Source organism: Ceratotherium simum, chromosome 11, assembly GCF_057802395.1.
Source record: "Ceratotherium simum simum isolate JZ-2026a chromosome 11, ASM5780239v1, whole genome shotgun sequence".
In the NCBI taxonomy this organism is placed as follows: domain Eukaryota; kingdom Metazoa; phylum Chordata; class Mammalia; order Perissodactyla; family Rhinocerotidae; genus Ceratotherium; species Ceratotherium simum.
The window spans coordinates 51,370,906-51,389,971 of NC_141910.1; the positions used below are offsets into that span (position 1 = coordinate 51,370,906).

The following is a 19,066-nucleotide window of genomic DNA, read 5'->3' on the forward strand; positions in this document are numbered from 1 at the left end:
AGTTTGAGCCCCGGACCTTACTGCACGTGTGGCCTTGGCTTCCCGAGCCACGCACCCATTGGGATTAAGACTTGGATCTTGGAAGTACCCTGACTTGGTCCTCACCTAGGGCATCTCAGGTCTGACTTTGTAGAGGTGAGATCAGGGCCTTCAAGGACAGCTAAGATGCTCCGGCTCCTGGCCCGCCTCCAGCTTGGCCCGGCCTGCCCCTCCGTGGCTCCAGTTCCTGTCCTGCCTCACTGCTGGTCTTGACTCCTGTTGGTGTCTGTGGCTCCAAATGAGGGGAGCTATTTTTCTGCCTTTTCAAGTCATAATTTCCTGTATGCAAGGTACTGACTTCAAGGCCTCAGGGCTCTCAGGGAGGAAGCAGATCAGTGAAAGCCCGCTCTGTCACTTCCTATCTGAGTAACTCAGTTGTGACTTCACTCCTCTAAACCCCAGTGTCTTCATCTGTTAAATGAGGATAATCCTTCCTACTTCATAGGAATTCAATAAGATAATTATGGAAGGTGCCCAGCACAGTGTCTGACCACAGTAAGCCCTCATTAAACACCAATTATGAAAAGACTTCCCGAGGTCTTCATGGAGTCCTCCCCTTGGGGCATGCAGCCTTCTATAAACACGTACCCAGTGCTGCCAGAGTCAAGAATGTAAGTGAGACCCCAAGCTTGACTTCCAAAACACTCATAATAAGAGTCAAAATGAAGAAGGGTGAAGTAGTATGGGATTGATAATCATGGCGTTCTTCTCTTTTTTTATGACTCTGCTTTTCACCTGTAATATTTGTTTCCAAACCTCATAGTGGGCAGAGACTGAGTGACATCAACCAGCGGGCTCCTGTGGACCTGACCCAGGGTGGCTGTTCTTTAAGGCCTCTGCCACCCTGTGGTCACCTGGAAACCAGCTAGCCCTGGAGCGGGTGTCTTAAAAACTGAAAGAGGTTGCTGGTCCCCTGACCCAAATTTGACTCAAGGTGACTGAGGAAATTAGTGAGAGGTCCTCCATCTCTGCCCGAACAGCCAATGCTAGTTTCCTAGGCACAGGACTTGGGCATGGCTGTTTTAGTAATCTTGCACATTCCTAAAGGCTAGGTTCCACCCTCAGATTCAGTGTCAAGATGGGTGGTCATTGCCAATTCCTTTACAGCCAAGGGAGTTTGATAAGGGGCCTGGGCATCTCTCTGGGCAGGGCTACCACAGGGCTTTTCTGGTCAGTTACTGTAACACTCATCTGAATGGCTGCATTTTATACTAGAACAATGTCTTGAAGCTAATTGTTAATGAATTCAGTTTTTGAAATGTGACTCATACCCTGAAAGGTTTCAGAATATAGGTACAAACTGATAAAAATGCATGAAAACACACACACACGCACACACACACACTCACACTCACTCACTCACCCAGGAACAGTCATCTATAAAACTTGCCTGAGTTTTCCTTCTTAATTCTTTGAGAAACCTGAGTCCCCATTGAGGGTAGTGTGTGTTCAGCCTCCTTCCATGGGAATCTACTTCTAGGTGTGGCAACAAGCCCTTGTTTAGAGGCAGGCAGTGTGAAAGTGACTGATGGTCTATAGATACGATTGTGTTGGCCCAGGATGAGCCCTATAGAATCACTGACCTTCAGAGATGGAGGGCACCATAGAGAGCATGTGCTTCATTTCTTTCAGTTTTCAAATGCAAAACATCAGGCATAGAGAGGAGAATGGACCTGCTGAGATCCCTCAGCTGTTATGTGCAGAACTGAGCCTGGAACCATCCTCACTGCTCTGCCAAGAACTCTTCCTTCACAGCACTTGACACTCCTCTTAGTAGGTGAACTGTTTCCAGAAGAAGATTCCATTTCCATTACTTTATCGTTCTTCCATGATGGAAGTGACTAAAAAGTGGGTAGCAAGTGATTTCAGCTACGTGATCAGCAGGCTCTGAAAAGTTTGTCTTTTTCTCATTGCTGTTTTTCAATGGTTAGATTCTCCCAGGCCCTAACAGGTACATAAAGTAAAGTTGAGATCTCTGGATTCTTCCAAAGGTCACAGTTACTTTGCAAAATGGGCCTGACAAAGGAATTATGGATCTGTCATATTAGGGTATTGGGGAAGCCTTGGCAGATATGAAAAGGTTGCAGACTTTGGGTCTAATGATAACCAAAATATAACACTTCATAGGTTTCTCATATATTATTTAATTTAATCTGTCGGCCCTGGATTAAGATTCTGAAGCTGTGGAGGTGTGATGAAAAACGCCTGAGTCTTCATCATTATCCAGTCCTGGTTTACATTCTGGGTCTGCCTCAGGGTAGTCCTTGATCTTTGGGCAAGTAGAGTAAAATTCCTAAGCCTCAGTTTCCTCGTCTGTAGAGAGAAGACATTATCCACTTCTCAATGTTGTTCCACAGATTACATATAGTGATGTAAGAAAATCACCTAGCGCAGTTCCTGGCAGACAGCAGGGGGTCAGTGAATGTTATTTCCCACCCCTTCCCTTTGGCGGGGACCTTCTCAGCCATTGGGTTGCTTAAGGCTGAACACTTCATTAAAGCCCTTGATCCCTCTGTGTCCTGTCTATAAAATAGACTCTTCAGTCCCTACTGCCCAGGGATTGAGTCAGAGGAGGGTTAAAGAGAGAGAGATTCAAGAAGTACCCTAGGTCTAGAAACTCAGAAATGGCCTAAGGAAAATGAGACTTAATGTGGTGTTCTTAAAGAAGATGAGTCCCAGATATTATTACTCTAAAGGCACTGAGGCTAGCTTGGGAGACAGAAACTTGTCTCAATGTTTTATAAGAAATTAAATCAGAATGTAGAAAAGCACAATTCAATTTCATCCAAAATGAGCAGTAATGTTAACTCTGTTCCTACTTAAAGCCAAAGAGTACAGCTTTGACAGCTAAAGGGAGGCTACCCCGGAGCAGGAATTTTGAAATGAACCTATTTGGTAATAGGAGTATGTGCCTAGCCTGTTTCACTAGGCATGCTCTGGCCCCGAGACAGCTGATTATCAGACTCTCCAGAGTTCAAAGATCCCAGGACTGATGATGGTCCACGTTGGGACTGTATATTCTGTTGTCTGTCTAATATGCGCACAGGCAGTGTCCGAGCTGGCATACCGCACCTCTGTCCCAAATGAAAATAGGATGACTTTAATTGGAGGTGAAAAGTCAAGATAGAGATGGGCAGCAGAGGTTGAAGCTTTGGGAAAGGCACCAGTAGTTGTCGATGTGGGCTGAGTGTGGCTGTTAGCTTTCTCTTCCATCTTCTGACTTGGTCATTCACTAATATAGATGGATCTTTATGACCATCCCCAGAGGAGCAAGGTTTAATGGCTACACCTTTCCTTATAAGGATAATTTTTGTGCTGCAAAGAACAAAATGTTGGATCAGTTTTACTGGCATTCTGCTATCAATACCAACTGCCTGGTAAGCAAGTCTTGAACATTAAGGCAGACTACAATTCACGGACACCAACTTACAGCAGCAGGTCAGCCCCCAGAGGCAGGTAGAAAGTCTCCAAGGCTGATAAAATATGTAGGCAGCGAGTGGCATGTCAACTCAAACTAGGCTAGCTCTGCCCGTTTCTGCTTGCCATTATAAAGGTGAATTGTCTGAATCATGAAAGGGCGAGTGGTATTAACCCTAGGACCAGAAGGATGGCAGCTCCTGGAGAGCAGCTGGTACATAAATCTCTGCTGGCCGGGAAGCAGAAAGATACTTAATAGAGGTGTAATTGAAGGATTTTTTTATTCCTCCCTAAACTCAGATAGTTTGGCTAGTGTCAATGGGAATTATTTTACTCTCACTCTGGGGCAGGGCCAGCTGCGTATGGGTGTGATTAAAGGACAATCCAGTGACCTACTGCCTGCGCTAGAATCAGCCCCACTTCTCTGCATTCTGAAATTCCCAACACCAGACTTGTCTTGGAAATCAAGGTAGCAGTGGCCCTAGAAGCAGCTGTTAAAATACACAACATTAATTGGGAGTTAGCACCCATTAGCACCACTGCACGGATTGATTTATCAAATTAGCTGTAACCCCTCTAAGAGCAAGGACTTTGAAATCTTAAAAAAGTCCAATCAAGAAAGAACTTTAGAAAATACCTGATCTGGGTCTCATTTTGTGTTTGAGGAACTTGAGGCCCAGAGAGGTTAAGCGGCTTGTCCAAGGTAACCAACAAATTAGTGGCAGAGCTGGAGCTGGAACCCAGGTTTTGCTGAGTGCTTGTTTCTAGAATCATCTAATCTAAACCCTTTGCTTTGCAGATGAGGGCACCAAAATCAACACACGAGAGGCAACTGGCCCAACCTGGACACAGACCAAATTCCCCATATTCCCAGTTCAATGGTCCGTCCTTTATATCACATTCTCTCTTTCTTTGCATCCACATGGCTGAGGGGAGACCATGAAGAAAAAGGTGGCTGAATAATTTGCATTTTGGCACATATCCTGTTGATCCATCAGCAAACATTGAGAGCTTACCACATACAAAGTACTTCGGCCACTTTGGGTAATATACAATGAGTAAGGAAGGGAAAAGAGAAGGTGAGTTATCCTAAAAGTAGGGCAGGCATGGAATGATTTGGACACAAGGATAATTCCCCCCAAAAAAGCTCCCCAATAAATCATAAAAAGTACCAGGGCATGGCCTCTTTCTGCCCCCCTGGTCTCTCTCTCTTTACCCAGTGACCTTCCCCATTCCCTTCCCAAGAGAGAATAAGCCCGGATTAGCTGTCATAGCCTAGGCCCTCTTCTCCGGAGGGGGTTGTAGGGTAGCTGATAGGGCTGGCAAACAGGGCTGTGAGTAAGACTTGTGTTCCCTTTGGCCTGTCTCTTCTCAGACAGGACAGGACCTGACTAGGATTTTTCCTGAGCATCCACTTGGCCCAAGCTCATGTATAGACAATGAATTATCCAATTAGTTCTTAACAGCAAACTCCACAGGTAGATATTATCATCCCCAACATACAGGTGAGGAAATTTGAGGCCAGAAAGGTTAATTCTCTTGCCTGGAGTCACCCAGCTGGTAAGTGGCAGAGCCAGACTTAGATTCAGACCTATCTGGTTGCAAAGCCAGGCTGCCCACTTGACTTCAGGCCCTCTCCATGTCACCAGGTAACCTCACAGGATACAGAGCTTCTCATGGTCCAACCTGTTAGCTCTTTTTTTTTCACCTGCCTTCTCTGAGGACACCTCCCATAATCTGAATTATATGAAGGACACTTTTTCTCTCTTAGTCCCCTTTTCACCAATATGGAGCCTAGCCACCTGTGGAATTGGCAACTCACTACCCCTGGATAGGGTGAAGGTTGTGGGTGAGATGAAGGGTAACTTCCTGTAGTGGAGGGATGGGGCTGGAAGGTCATGTTTGGGAGACAGCTTGCCCCGCTGACCTTTGGCTATCGTTGCAGGTCTGGAGTGCAGCTTTGACTTCCCCTGTGAGCTGGAGTATTCTCCTCCATTGCATGACCTCGGGAACCAGAGCTGGTCCTGGCGCCGCGTCCCCTCTGAGGAGGCCTCCCAGATGGACCTGTTGGACGGACCCGAGGCAGAGCATTCCAAGGAGATGCCCAGAGGTAAGGGTAGAGGCCACTGCAAAGTGTCCCGCGTGGGTCGGGACAGGGCTGGGATGTCTATTTCTGTTTGAAATTTTGAGTCTTCCCCAGCCCTGCTCTATCCTGTTTCCTTAAAACCTGTTTTTAATATCCATGCCTCTGCATGTCTTCTTGGGCTGTACAAGGAAGGGAGAATGCAAGTCCAATTTCAAGATCAATCCAACTCATTACTTTCTTACCAAGTGAATAGAATTTTATAACTCTCTTTCCTGCAGATTTCCCAATGTAAGATGCAGGAGAAAGTGCTAATCTGTTTGCTCATTTGAAATAGGGTTGCCGTATGAAATACAGGACATCCAGTTAAATTTGAGCTTCAGGTGAACAACAAATGATGTTTTAGTATAAATATGTCTCATGCGATAGTTGGGACATACTTATGCTTAAAAATTATTCCAAGTTTACTAGAAAATTCAAATGTAACTGAGTGTCCTGCATTTTTATTTGCTAAATCTGGCAATCTTAACTTGGAAGGTATTGTATAACTGGGTTAAATGTCAGTTTCAAAGCCATTAATGAAAGTTCAGGCTGCATATTTAGCTTTGCAAGGTGCTTCCAGTAGTCCTGAGCTATTTACGAACATCTTCTGAATTATCAAGGACTGGAAAAGGTGGGTTCTGGATAAGCTGTGGATGCTTGTTAAATATTTGCTGAGTTTTCAAGAGAGAGATGCGGAGGCACTAAGCTCTGTCCTGCCTCCGGGTCTCTCTAAGGTAAATCTTGGAGCTCCCAGTTCCTTGGACCCAGAAAACTCTGCTGACCCAGAATTGACAGCCTATGTTTCTGGCTTTTAGGAAGAAATAATAACTGACTTGGTAATGGACTTATTGGACATTCGAAGCAGTACTTTCAGTTTACAAAGCCCTTCCACCTACACTGTCTCATTGGAATCCGGTTTTGTGAAGGAGGCAGGGCAGATGAGAAAGCTAGGGCTCAGAGAGGGGAAGTGACTTGCTAAAGATCACACAGCTTGTACATGTGGGTCCAGGTCTAGATGTCTGCTGTGATGAGTCCTAGATAGGAACACTGTCTACCACATCGTGTTTCTGTCTTTGTAGCAAAAGCTATGATGAGAGCCTGCCCTGGACTCAGTTCTTGGGGGCGATTATCTCAGGCTCATACTATTGGGAATCTACCAGGGACGGGACTCAGGTAAGGTCACGGGGGAGGTTGGAGGTGGCACAAAAATAACTCATGCTCTCAGGCTTCTACGTCAGCCTTGAAGCCTGAACTGTGAGACACCTTTCCCTTCTACAACTCTCCCAGGCTGACCTTTTCTGTTTTTATGACTGTCTTGAAATTGCTTGACCTTAATTTATATTTTAAGCTGCTTTCACCTGGTTACTGATGTGTCTTGTGGTGTGTCTTGTGGTGTGTGTGTGTAGGTAAGTGGTTCTTAACCCGATAGTGCATCCAAATCTTCTGAAGAACTTATAAAAAATACTGCCTAGGCCCCAGAGCCTGAGATCTTGATTTAATAGATCTGAGATGGAGCCTAGAAATCTGTACATTTTTAAATTTTATTATAAAATCTAGCATGTGCAAGAAAGTAGACATAACATATATACATGGATTAAAGATTACAATAAAATCAACACGTGTTCTCACCACCAAGTAAAAGAATTTGACTATTGTCAGTCCCTTTACAACTTCTTCTGTCCTCCACCTAGATCAAAGTCTTTCCCGCCCCTCAGAGATAACCACTGTCCTGCATTTTGTGTTAATCAGTCATTTGCTTTTCTTTATGGCCTTACCATTTATGCATGTAGCCCCAAACAACACGTTGATTATGTTTGCAACCTTTATATAAATAGAATAATACTGTCATGTTGTGATTTGTCCATTTTGATGCATGTAGCTGTGGTTCATTTGGTTTTGAATCCACTGCATTAAAATACCACAATTTATCTCTTCTACTGTCATTGGACATTTGGGTTGTTTCCAGGTTTTTGCTATTCCCAACAACACTACTGTAAGCATTTCTGTACATGCCTCTTGATGTGTGTGCACGTCCACGAGTTTCCCTAGAGCAGAGAACTGGGAGTGGAATTGCTGGGTCCTGGGGTGCAGTTTCCATTTCAATAGGTAATGCCAATCTATTTTCTGAAGTGGTGGCACCAAGGTATACTCCCTCTAGTGATGTATTAGTATTCCTCCCCAGGACTGTACATCCACCCTCACTAGTACCTGGTCTTCAGACTTTCTCATTTTTGTCCATCTGGTGGATGAAATACAGTATCTCATTGCAGCTTCAGTTTCCATGGGACTCTATTTTATTGTATGTTTTTATAAGTTTCTCAGGTGATTCTGAAGCATGGTTAGGTTTGTTATACTATTAATGTGGACCCCTTTTCAGACTTACTCCCATTCAACGACCCCCAGGGATATCTCTGCATCCCAATTCTCAACCTCTAGAAACAGTCCTGGCAGTCCATGCATTTTTGGTCATTGTAGATTTTTTTTATTTCATAGCTATTGAATTATGATCGCAGTTCAGTGAGATCAGGAGAGAGGGACAAGAGGCAATTGTCCACAGACTTTGTGGAGTCAGACTTTATAACTTTTAAAATCAGTGCTTTTTAAATTTTTAAACATTTTTTAAAACAGTGCCAATAGATTGTGCGTTGCCACTCTCTGACCTGTTTCACCTCCTCCATCCTCTGTCTTGTGATCTCTGGCATCTGCACGTCACACTGAGAACTGTGAGGAAAAAAAGGAAGAAGGAGAGGAGGAGAGGAAGAAATAAATGCTCACGTCTCAGTGTTCCTGAGTGTGGAAATGTATCGATGCCTTTATGTTTTTAAAAAGCTAGGTCCCCAGGGCCAGGACATGCACTGAATGTGAACCTTTTTCCATTAGATGAATCAGTCAGGATTGGAATATCCATTTTTTAGTAAGTGTTGTCAACTTCCATCTCTCTGAAAAATTGTTGCTCTTTCCAACGTGGTAGTGTGTCACAATACTAAGGACGGTGATGTGAACAACCATGGCAGAAGCCCCTGTGGATACGCCTGTCCACTTTATCAAGTTCTTTAGTGAACAGACACATCCACACATAACTCAGGGGCATCTCACCACTGTTGGAAACTTGTGTTCATTTTTCCTGGGGACTGATGGAGGGATCTATACTCACACAACCTTGATCAGTCTTAGAAACAAGGGATTGGCCTCCCAGCCTTTGTAAGGACACTTCTGGAATGTTACTGAGAGGTGTTCAGAACTTCCAATAATGGGCCAGTCATTGCTTCTTGAGTCAACTGATCACATTACTACCTGCTCCCTGAAGTAGAGTTGCTCCTCATGAAGCAGGCTGATGTATCTTAATGTCCGCTGACCTTCAGGGAAAGAGGTGAAGGTGAAGGGAGAGAAAAAAGATGTGCCCAATCTGCAGAGTAGCAAAGCAAGGACCTACATCCCAGGCCTAACTCCAAAATCTTTAGAATCTCACTTCCTCTGTCATGTTGGCAGAAGAGATGCTGGTGGTGGAGATAGAAGGAGTGATGGGTGCCCTTTAGGCTAGTGTAGTCACTAGAGTTTTTTTTTTAAACTCAACATTTATTGGTTGGATGGTATTTAGACTCTACTGCAATATTTCTTGCCAGGGGATATAGAAGGGCCAGAAAAAGGCAGTGAGATAATACCAATCATAGAAAATGAACTGTAAGAGTATAAATTCTGAATAATTTTAATTTATGGCCCCTGTAGCTGAGAATAATAAGGGAGATACAATTCAGAGCAGCAAGATAATAAAAAGTGATGATCATGATGGAACACAATTTTATAAATTAATAAAATCTTGAGGAATAATCAGGTTGAGGCATTCTGACTTTTTAAGAAGTGCCAGGGGCATGTTTGATGTCTACTACTTATGATGTTTCGGAATGTAGTCAAGGGAACATATTTTTCTTATTTTTCTTCTCCAGCAAGACCAGATTTTGATCTCTAGCATGAACCCTAGTTTTAAAATGGAAAACAGATTGGCAGCCCCTCCCCAACCCCTCACTCATGTGCATACACAGGAAGAACGGGGGTAGACTCAGCTGGGAGGGCTGACATACTTCCTGTATCAACTCAACTTTCTTCCAGGGCACTGGTTTTCAAGTTTTTGCTTTTTTTGTTTTTGGTGGAGGGCCTGGATGGAACTCTGCCACTGAGATTCTTCTGTTTATCAAGATGACTTAGTTTTCAAAAGATTGAGAAGCACTGTCCTAGAGCTCTGGAACAACTAACGATGCTGCCGTGGATGACTAGGGTACTGCAATGCCAGAATGGAGTCATTCAGCCTTTTGGTCCACTCCTGTTGTACCTTTGTGTGTTAGTTTCTTGTAGTTGTAGAGAAAATTAACACATACTGGGTCACTTAAAACAACAGAAATGTATTCTCTCCCAGTTCTGGAAGCCAGCAGTCTAAAATCAAGGGAAGTGTTGGTACCTTCTGACGGCTTTTGCAGGAGTGTGCTCTCCATGCCTCTTTCCTAGCTTCTGGTGATTGCTGGTCATCTGTGGTGTTCCTTGGTTTATAAATGCATCACTCCAATCTCTGCCTCCATCTTGACATGGCATTCTTCTCTATGACTCTGTATCTCAAATTTGTCTCTTATAGGGACACATGTCACTCTATTTAGGTCCCACCTTAAATGTAGCCTCATCTCATCTCAAGATCCTTGATTATATCTGCAAAACCCTGTTTCCAAATAAGGTCACCTGCACAGCTACGAGGGATTAGGACTTGGACATATCTTTTGGTGACCACTATTCAACCCACTACACATTGATTTTTCTCTCCTTGCATGAAGGTTGGCATGTGGATCCTGTGTGTCTCTCCCTGCACTGATGGCCTGTGGATCTTAGACCTTTCAAGAAGTTAGATTAGGCAGGTTCAGAGGAGCTGAGATTAATATCAGAATTTCTCATTATTCCTTCAATTCCTTCCCCTGCTCCAAAGGTTTGCAATATTCTTAAAAGAGTCCTTGAACACCTCTCAAGTGGACTCCATCCCAGGGGCAACTGGAAACTGGGCCACCTTTTGAGCTGTAGGTGCAGGCTTGATGGGAAATCTCTCTCACAATACAGTTCCCTTTGCACTCGCAGTCACTGGAGGCCGCAGCTGGCTGACTGAGTTGGCTCTAAGTCTCATGCTCTGACTCTTGACCCTTTGGGGTGTTGATAGGCAACTGGTGCGATGAAGGTCTGCCCAGCACTTCCTCATTCATCCAGAAACTTATCATTAGCCACCCATTTCTGCCCTAAGGCTTTATTGGCTCATTGACTGGGACCTCATAAATTAGCCTCTACAGTCATTGACACACCTACATGTGAGTGGGTTCACAGATCTTTCTGGAGAGCAAGTTCCATAGATGAGGAAGGGAGGAGATGGCACAAGGACACGCTGTCAGTGAGATGGAGGTGGAGTCACTGAGAGCATGATCTCGAGCTTTGCCCTGGAAGCACCCCTCTTGTCACTGCTCCGCACTGTTGCAGAGGTGCACTGTGCTAGTGCTGGCTTAAAGTCAGGCGGTTACAGCGCTCAGGGTTTAGTGGTCACCTTTAAGGTAACCTGGTTAATGAGAGAGTCAATAATTGCTCACCTCACTTTGTCTGTATAAGCAGCCGTTAGCAAAGACCTCTGGTTTTGGAAGGATGTGGAAGCAGGAAGAGTAGTCAGGAGAGAGAGGCAAACTGGAATAGAAGAGAAGTGTAATTGGAATGACAGAGATATATACACACTCACATACACACAGACTCAACACACATATATACATACACACATACCTACTCTGGGACAGAACAATGTTCCTTTCTTTTCTCTTATTTCAAGCAGGATGATCCAAACTGGGACTATCCATGCCAAGTGTTCATGGGCTCCAGCCCCCGGAAGCTCCCTTCCTCTGTTGTTCACTTTGTCTACTATGAAGTTTCTGTTTTAAGGCAGTGGTCTCTAAACTTTGTTTTATTGTGTGCCCCATCAGTAAAATATTTCTTAACATGCACTCCTACCATGTATATATTCATCAATTATATGCATGTATTTCTTCCTAACTGTATAATATTATTAGTAAAGCTTAATTTCTTTCTTACTTTTTTAGATAAAAATAAACATTATCGTGGACACACTTTGGAGACCACAGCAGGACGTCTGTCCTCTGTAAATGGGATTTGACTTCTGGGTTCGCTAAGGTATCTCACCCTGGCCCCAGGGTCACCGATGTCTCTGTTCCTTTTCCAGTCCATTAAGGAGCCTCCTGGTTGGGTTTCTCCCTGCATACTCACTTCCCATCAGCTCAGCTGTGCTAGCTGGGCACTCCTCCACCAAGAAGCCCTCACGGACAGATCTAGCCCTTGCATAATCTCTGACTCTTAAGTTTCAAAGACCATTTAATCTTTTTTCTCAGAATCTACATGGTTGGAGAGGAAAGAAATCACTTCTGAGCTGAGTGCTGCTAACAATACTAACTCACCCTCAAGAATCAAAAGATACCTTTCTCTAGACATTCTTGTTTCCATTTCAACTGATAGACCTAAGGTACCGGGTTGCAACCGAGTATTTCCTACTGGCTTATCTAAAAAAATTTCTTGATGGTGTTGTTTATGATGGTGAAAAACTAGAAACAATTTAAATGCTCAAACAATAGAGAATTAGTTAAATAAAATATAGTATACCTAAAATATTATGCAGCCATTACATTTATGCTATGTAAAAATATTTAACAATGTGAGAATGTATTCAAGGCTTATTATTAGATTTAAAAAATAGGTTAAAGCATGTGTATAATATAACTTGTTTTGTAAAAGAGAAAACCATATATATCTATGGAAAAAAGTCTATAAGGAAATACACCAACATAGTGTTAGAAGTCATTTCTAGATGACTGAATCACCAGTGATTTTTATTTTCTTCTATGTGCTTTTGGTATTTGCAAATCTGAGTCCATGAACATGCATTACTTTTATAATAAGATAAAGCAGGTTATTATTTTTTAATACAAAGGGATCAAAAATTCCCATTTGAGGCTATATTCTTTTACATTATTTTAGACTTTTTTGGGTAGAAAAACATGTTAACTCTTTTCTGCCACAACAACAACCAAAAAAGCCAGCCCTACTGGCTGGGATGAGATAGATAAGCAGACAGACAAGCAGGTTGCTTTCCTGCCTGCCTGGGTAGGGCACAGGGCACCAACAATTCACATCGGCTCACAAATCCAGAGTGCCCACCCCCCATCCTCTTTCTGCTCCGCTTATCCTTGAAGGGTGGGAAAGGGCAATTGTAGGAACCAAATGTGCAGCAGGCTCAGGAATGTACCCAGGGACCAAGTGCAGCATGTAAGCAGGAGTGACATAAACAAGTCCTATTTCAGTTCAATCTTTGCCCCTTCAGACATATCAGAAGGGTTCCAGGTGGTCATGCATTTCATTTGAGCGTGACTTCTCATCATACTGTCACTGAGGGGATTTGTAGCCTTTTATCCCGGCTCCTCTTCTGGAACTCACCATGAGAGGCCACATTAGTTTTTTGGTTCTGTTTGCAGAAATGTGTCCTTCATCTCCCAAGCAATGCGGTAACCGGGCCTTAGAGCTTGACCCTTGAGCAATCCCTTCAACAAGCTGTGACTTGTGATTTGTTTATCCTAATGAGATTCTGGTACCAAGCTGGCAACTGGAATTTGAGTTCCAGAGAGGGACTCAAGGAGCTCGCATGTTTGCCTCAGAAGTGGGGTGTCTAGTGAAGTATTCTCCACTTCCCCATCATGATGGGCCTCTCCCAGGGTGTTGCCTTCTCTGCCTTTGAAGGAAAGCCTTCAGTGGGAGGGGATGGATTATGGTCGTTTTGTGAACACTACGCCCCTCCTTAGTTGATCCTAACAACCCTGTCCCCGGGGTGATGGGGAGGTAGGTACATGGAAAAAGGAAAGAAGGACAAGAGTTGGAGGGAGTAGGGGCCTGAGTTCTCATCCCAGCTCTCCATAAAGCATGTCACTTACCTCTCTGGGCCTCGGGTTCCTCATCTGTAGGTAAAGTTCTGAGACTAGATTGTCACTAAGGCTATTTCCTGCTCTGATATAAGATTGAGGTTAGGCATATCCATTGCAAAGGATGGCCATGTACCAGGCGCAAAATCTGTGAGCTGTAGAAATTCCTACCAGCTTCAAGAGAGATACCCATCCTCCAAGGCTTGGCCATGGCTTCTGGAAGCCTGACAGCCCCATGGCTCAGGTTACTCTTTGGACCACAGTGTCAAGATGTGAGGAGTGCCTCTAGAAACCTGTGTGCCTGGAGAGAAGAAAGAGGATCTCCTGCCCCAGTTAGCCCCTTAGCATAGAGGAATTTGTCAGATTGGGTCCTTGAGGCTAGAGAGCCTGAGGAGAGTTAGCAGCATAGTGCTGTGAGCTAGGGTGGCAAACAAAACAGTGCTGCCCAAAGAAGTTCGAATCCCAGGGACCTGTGAATAAGTTGCCTTCCATGGCAAAAGGGACTTTGCGGATGAGATTATCCTGGATTGTCTGGGTGGGCCCAATGGAATCACAGGAGTCCAAATAAATGAAAAAGGGAGACAGGAGAGCCAGAGTCAGAGAAGATGTGACAATGGAAACAGAGGTCAGAGAGAGAGAGAGAGATTTGAAGATCATTTAATTATGTGCTAGTTTGTATCAATTTTTTAATTTTATTCATTCTTTGAATCGTATATTCCTTCATTAAGCCAACAATTGGTAAGCCCCTACTGAATGCAAGGCACTGCAAATTAAAATCTAAGTCAAAGGGATCTAAAATCAAGGAGACATAGTTCCATGTAAAGTGGCAACACAGCAGCTGCTGGCATTGAAGGCAGAGGAAAAGGCTGTGAGAGAAGGCAACGCAGGCAGCTTCTAGAAAATGGAAAAGGCTAGAAAATAGATTCTCCCTAAAATCTTATCCAGAAGGAACACAGCCCTGCCAATCCATTTTAGAATTCTGACCTCCAGAACTGTGAGATAATAAATGTGTGTTGTTTTAAGCCGCTAAGTTTCTGGTAATTTGCTACAGCAGGAATAGGAAACTAATACAGCTGGTCTTGGCCAAGCTTGGAGGAAAAGTGATGTGATCTTAGGGTACCATTCTGAAGAGGGCAGGGCTCGGAGGACTGACTGGGCCTCAGAGACACACTTCTTTGTAGTTACTGTGGAAGGTGCTCAGTGAGTCATTGCTGGGAGTGCAGTCTGTAAACTGCCCCCTCCACTGGGGACAGAACAGACGTCTCTGGACCAGAAATGGAACAGAAATAGCAGCAGCAGGAACTAAGCTGGAAGTACGCAGCTGTCTCCGGGAGTCTGGCTCTTGTCGGTAAGAAGGACTGAAGGCACCCCCGGCAGGAGCCTGAAATAGTGGAGCTGGGGTGAGCCTACCTCTCCCGAGGAAGGGAGCTGTGATGCTGCCCGGGACAGTTTCTGCAAAGCTCCTGTGTGAGGTGGCTGGAGGCAGTGAAACCACACACAGAGGGCCTGCAGCCGGCTGCCACGGGCTCAGGGCCTAGCCCCGGCTCTGTCCCCAATAAGACTGGCAAGAGCTACAGTCTGCAAAGTGCTTTTCCATCCATGATCACATTTGAGTCTCACAACACAGGGAGATGGGTATTACTGGTGTCCCCAATGTATAGCTTGTTAAACTGAAGCTAAATAGTAAGCTTCAGAGAGAGGAAACCAGGTTTTCCTCGTTCATTGCGGTGTCCCAAGAGCCTGGCCCAAAGCCCAGTATAAAATAGACATTCAGGGTATTCCTTGACCCACAGTTGGAAGCTTAGAGAGATGAAGTAAGTTTGCTCAAGTCTACAAAGCCGATATGTGGCAGAGCCTGACTTTGAATTCCAGTTTTGTGCATGTGTGTGTGTGAGGAAGACCAGCCCTGAGCTAACACCCGATGCCAATCCGCCTCTTTTTTGCTGAGGAAGACTGGCCCTGGGCTAACATCCGTGCCCATCTTCCTCTACTTTATATGGGACGCCGCCACAGCATGGCTTGACAAGCGGTGTGTCAGTGCGCACCCTGGATCCGAACCAGCAAACCCCGGGCAGCAGAAGCAGAGCGCACAAACTTAACTGCTGCGCCACCGAGCCAGCCCGTGAATTCCAGTTTTTAAACACTGAATCTCATGTTCTTTCTGCTATTTTGAGATCTTCCTAAAACACAGCGTTTCCCAGGCCTACTCCTACATAAGACTCACCCTCATTAAATGTCTGGCAGTGCATTCAGAAGTTCAGGGCATTGTCCACATACCCATGATGCTAGGGAGACTCATTCTGTTCTATGACATAACCAAATTCTATCCACTGTGGTATCTGATAAGGGCAGTGTCTTCAGAAGGGTCTTGGAAAGCTCACTCTCACCTGTGTCTTCTTCGCAGATGGCTAGGGTGAGGGGTACTGAGTAAGGCAGCTACGGCATGAAGCTTGCCATCCAGGCTACACAGTGATGCAATCAGTGTGAGAAGGTGGAATCAGCAACCAGCACTGCCCTTTTAGAAATGGAAGGGACACTGTGCTGAGAGTCAGGAGTTGGGGGTTGGCTGAAGGCTGACATGTGACCTCAGGCCTCAGTCTTTCAATGGTAAACTGAATGGGTAGGACTAGATGATCTCTTAGAGTATGTGAGGCTGTCTTTCTGACTTCCTACTTCCTATTATTAAGAATCTTTTATTAGTGTTATATGGAGTTTTAGCCTCACTGATTTCCATATATCGAATGGTTCAGATAAGACACATCTTAAAGAAATATGGGCTCTGTTTAAGAAAAGACATGAACCGCTCTGAATTTATGCTTGAAGAGAATTGAAGGAAAGCCAGGACCTTGCAAAGAGGAATAAAATAGAATGCTCTGAATGGGGATAACTATAGTGTAATTCTACTTAGAGTGGAAAGATAATCTTTACCCATTCAAGATGGAAAAAGACCGGTTCAATGTAAGTTAGAGAGAGATCTGTGGGTTGTTTTACCTCTAGAGGCTCTCTTTCCTGACTTGTTATAAAAATCAATAGAAATAATGCACAACAGACCACTCTGTAAACAGGAAAATGGCATAGTAATGTGTAGCCTTGCCTGACAGCAGTCATCTCAGCCACAGCATCCTAAAGCAAGGGGTTCTGCTCTTTCTTGATTTAAGAGTCTTGATCATAAAAGGGAAGAGGCTTATTTGGCCCAGATATCCATGTATAATATATCTAAGGGTGTTTTTAAACTTAGGACTTTTTGGATGTGACAAAGGAATTTGCTGAGAATGACTGAGCCCACCTGCGATGGTAATCATGCACATGTACAAATGGAATTGCAGTAGGCTCTGAAGAATACACGAGGGTTCAAATCTCAGTGTCTAGTTCTCCCCATTAAAGTATTGGTAAGAACCTTTAACCTGGGTGGCTGTGGTGAGAATCTAGGTCATTCTTATCTAAAACATTATGATCTATTTTGATTCTTTCCACTTCTTGCACTGGGATTCTTAGTACTGATTGCTAGTCATGCTCGATCAAAACGTTTTTTGGGTATCAGGTCTTTCTTAGCTGATTTTTACAGAGGCTGTTATTATGCTGCACGTAGGATTCACTTGTTATTGAAACTGGTTGCATGCATGGTGTGGCGGTTGCCTGTGTTCCTGGAGTGCCCTGACCTGCAGTTGGGTTCTCTTTGGCAACTCTCTTCTCTCTGATGTGATCAGCATTCTTTACACCTGGAAGCAGTGGAAGAGATATTTAAAATATTTTTTTGGAAATAAGAAATTATTGCAAGGTACTTAAAATGAGAATGATCTTCTCATTGGAAAGTAGATAGACATTAAATTCACTTCTGCAACAACAGCATATGATACTCCTGTTTAATACCCTCATCTCTGATATTGCGTGGGCTGCACAAATATAAAGTATTATTAAAGCATCACTCCTTAGATAATATACTACCCCTCTCCTAAGAATTCTTTTTCTTCCTTTATTAACATGATGTGTTTATACTCAAAAGGTATCCATTTCATAGTGGTGTGTACTCAGGGAGCTGCATGCAGGAGAGCTCAGTGCAGTTGCTGTTATCCCTCCCATGTCCAAGCTCTTAACTCAGATTATACCCCATTTGGAGCCTCTAACTATAAGTCAGATAAAGAGCACTGAGAATATTTTTTCTAAAAAGAGCAATCAAAATAATGCTTTCAAAATGAGCATTTTGGAGAAGGTCAGAGTCTTAATTCCTTCAGCTTGGAAACCCTCCAGAGATCACCAACAATTGTCCAGTCCTCACATGAGTGCTTCATTCCATTCTCCTATTTTTTTTTTTTTTTTTTTGGCTCTTACTTTTCCTTCTCCCTTCTCTTCCTGTCCTCTGTTCCTCTTCCCTCCTCACCCTCTCTTTCTCCTCAAAAGCCAAATTCATCCTTCCCATCTACACCTCTGGAAACAGAACAGGCAGGATCAGTAGAGTCAGCCAGCACACAGACTGGAAGTGGGCTTCCCCTACAAATAAGACCAATTCAGACCTGGTGGCCACATATATAAGGATAAATTTGAGAAACATTGCTTGCTAAAGAAACAAGAGAGTTAGGCAAATTCTAGAAGTCCTCTGCTCCATAAGGAAATAATTAAAATAAAACCTTCATGTAATAGAAAAATAGCTGAGACAATTGGCTTCTTTATTCCTGGAGTCAAAGGCAAGATGGAAAATATTGTCCTTCAGAAGAGAACCAGGTGCCTAGATGGAGTGAAAGAAGGATCCTGACGGAGTCCTACGTCTTTCAGAGGGATTTATCAATTGAGTTTCTGCAAGAAATCTAATTAGCAATCCTCTTCCCAACACCCTCACCAGCAGCAGCAGCCCAGAACTTTTTTTAAATTCATGGTTCCATAAATGCATGAGTAGTCATTGAGCCCATTTATCCTGGAAAAGGGAAAGAAAAAATAAAGCAAAAATAGAAGAGAAACAACCAAAGACCATGAGATCGATAAGGAGCTTTTGTGTGAGCATGTTAGGCCAACTCCAGATAAAGGACTTAGCCTGCACCAAGAAGGGCTAGGAATGAGGGGAGGGAAGGCAACAGGAGCCAATGTTCAGGGACCAGCTAGGCTACATGGCACTTCTGTGTGAATTAGAATAAACTTGCCTCCTCCAGGTGAAGGAATTAGGAAAAGATGCCTCCTCTGAGTGGATGCAGCCAGTGCTAGAACTCATAACTTGACAAGCAGAGCATGAGCTGAATCTCAGCTCCACTCGCTCCCTCACTCAACACATTTGTGCAGGTTACAAATTACCCAACTGCGTACAACGACCCTGTCGGTGTTTATCAAGGGCTTACTTTGTGCTAAACACTTATCATACATTGCCTTATATGATTCTCATGATAAACCCCTAAAATAGTTTCAGACACATGAATACCCACGTTTCAGACACATGAATACCCACGTTTCAGACTAATAAAATGAGATTCAAAGAAGTAAGGTGAAGCAGGGCTTCCAGCTATGGCCA

General features: G+C 43.9%; 1 protein-coding gene across 1 annotated transcript in view; it reads left to right on the forward strand.

Annotated features, from left to right (window-relative positions):
* Positions 1-19,066, forward strand: part of ALK (ALK receptor tyrosine kinase) — a 685,772-nt gene that overhangs the window by 219,077 nt on the left and 447,629 nt on the right. Inside the window, exon 3 of the mRNA XM_087436965.1 lies at positions 5,402-5,566. Coding sequence (XP_087293091.1) covers positions 5,402-5,566 — 165 coding nt within the window. The remainder of the gene's footprint in view (positions 1-5,401; positions 5,567-19,066) is intronic.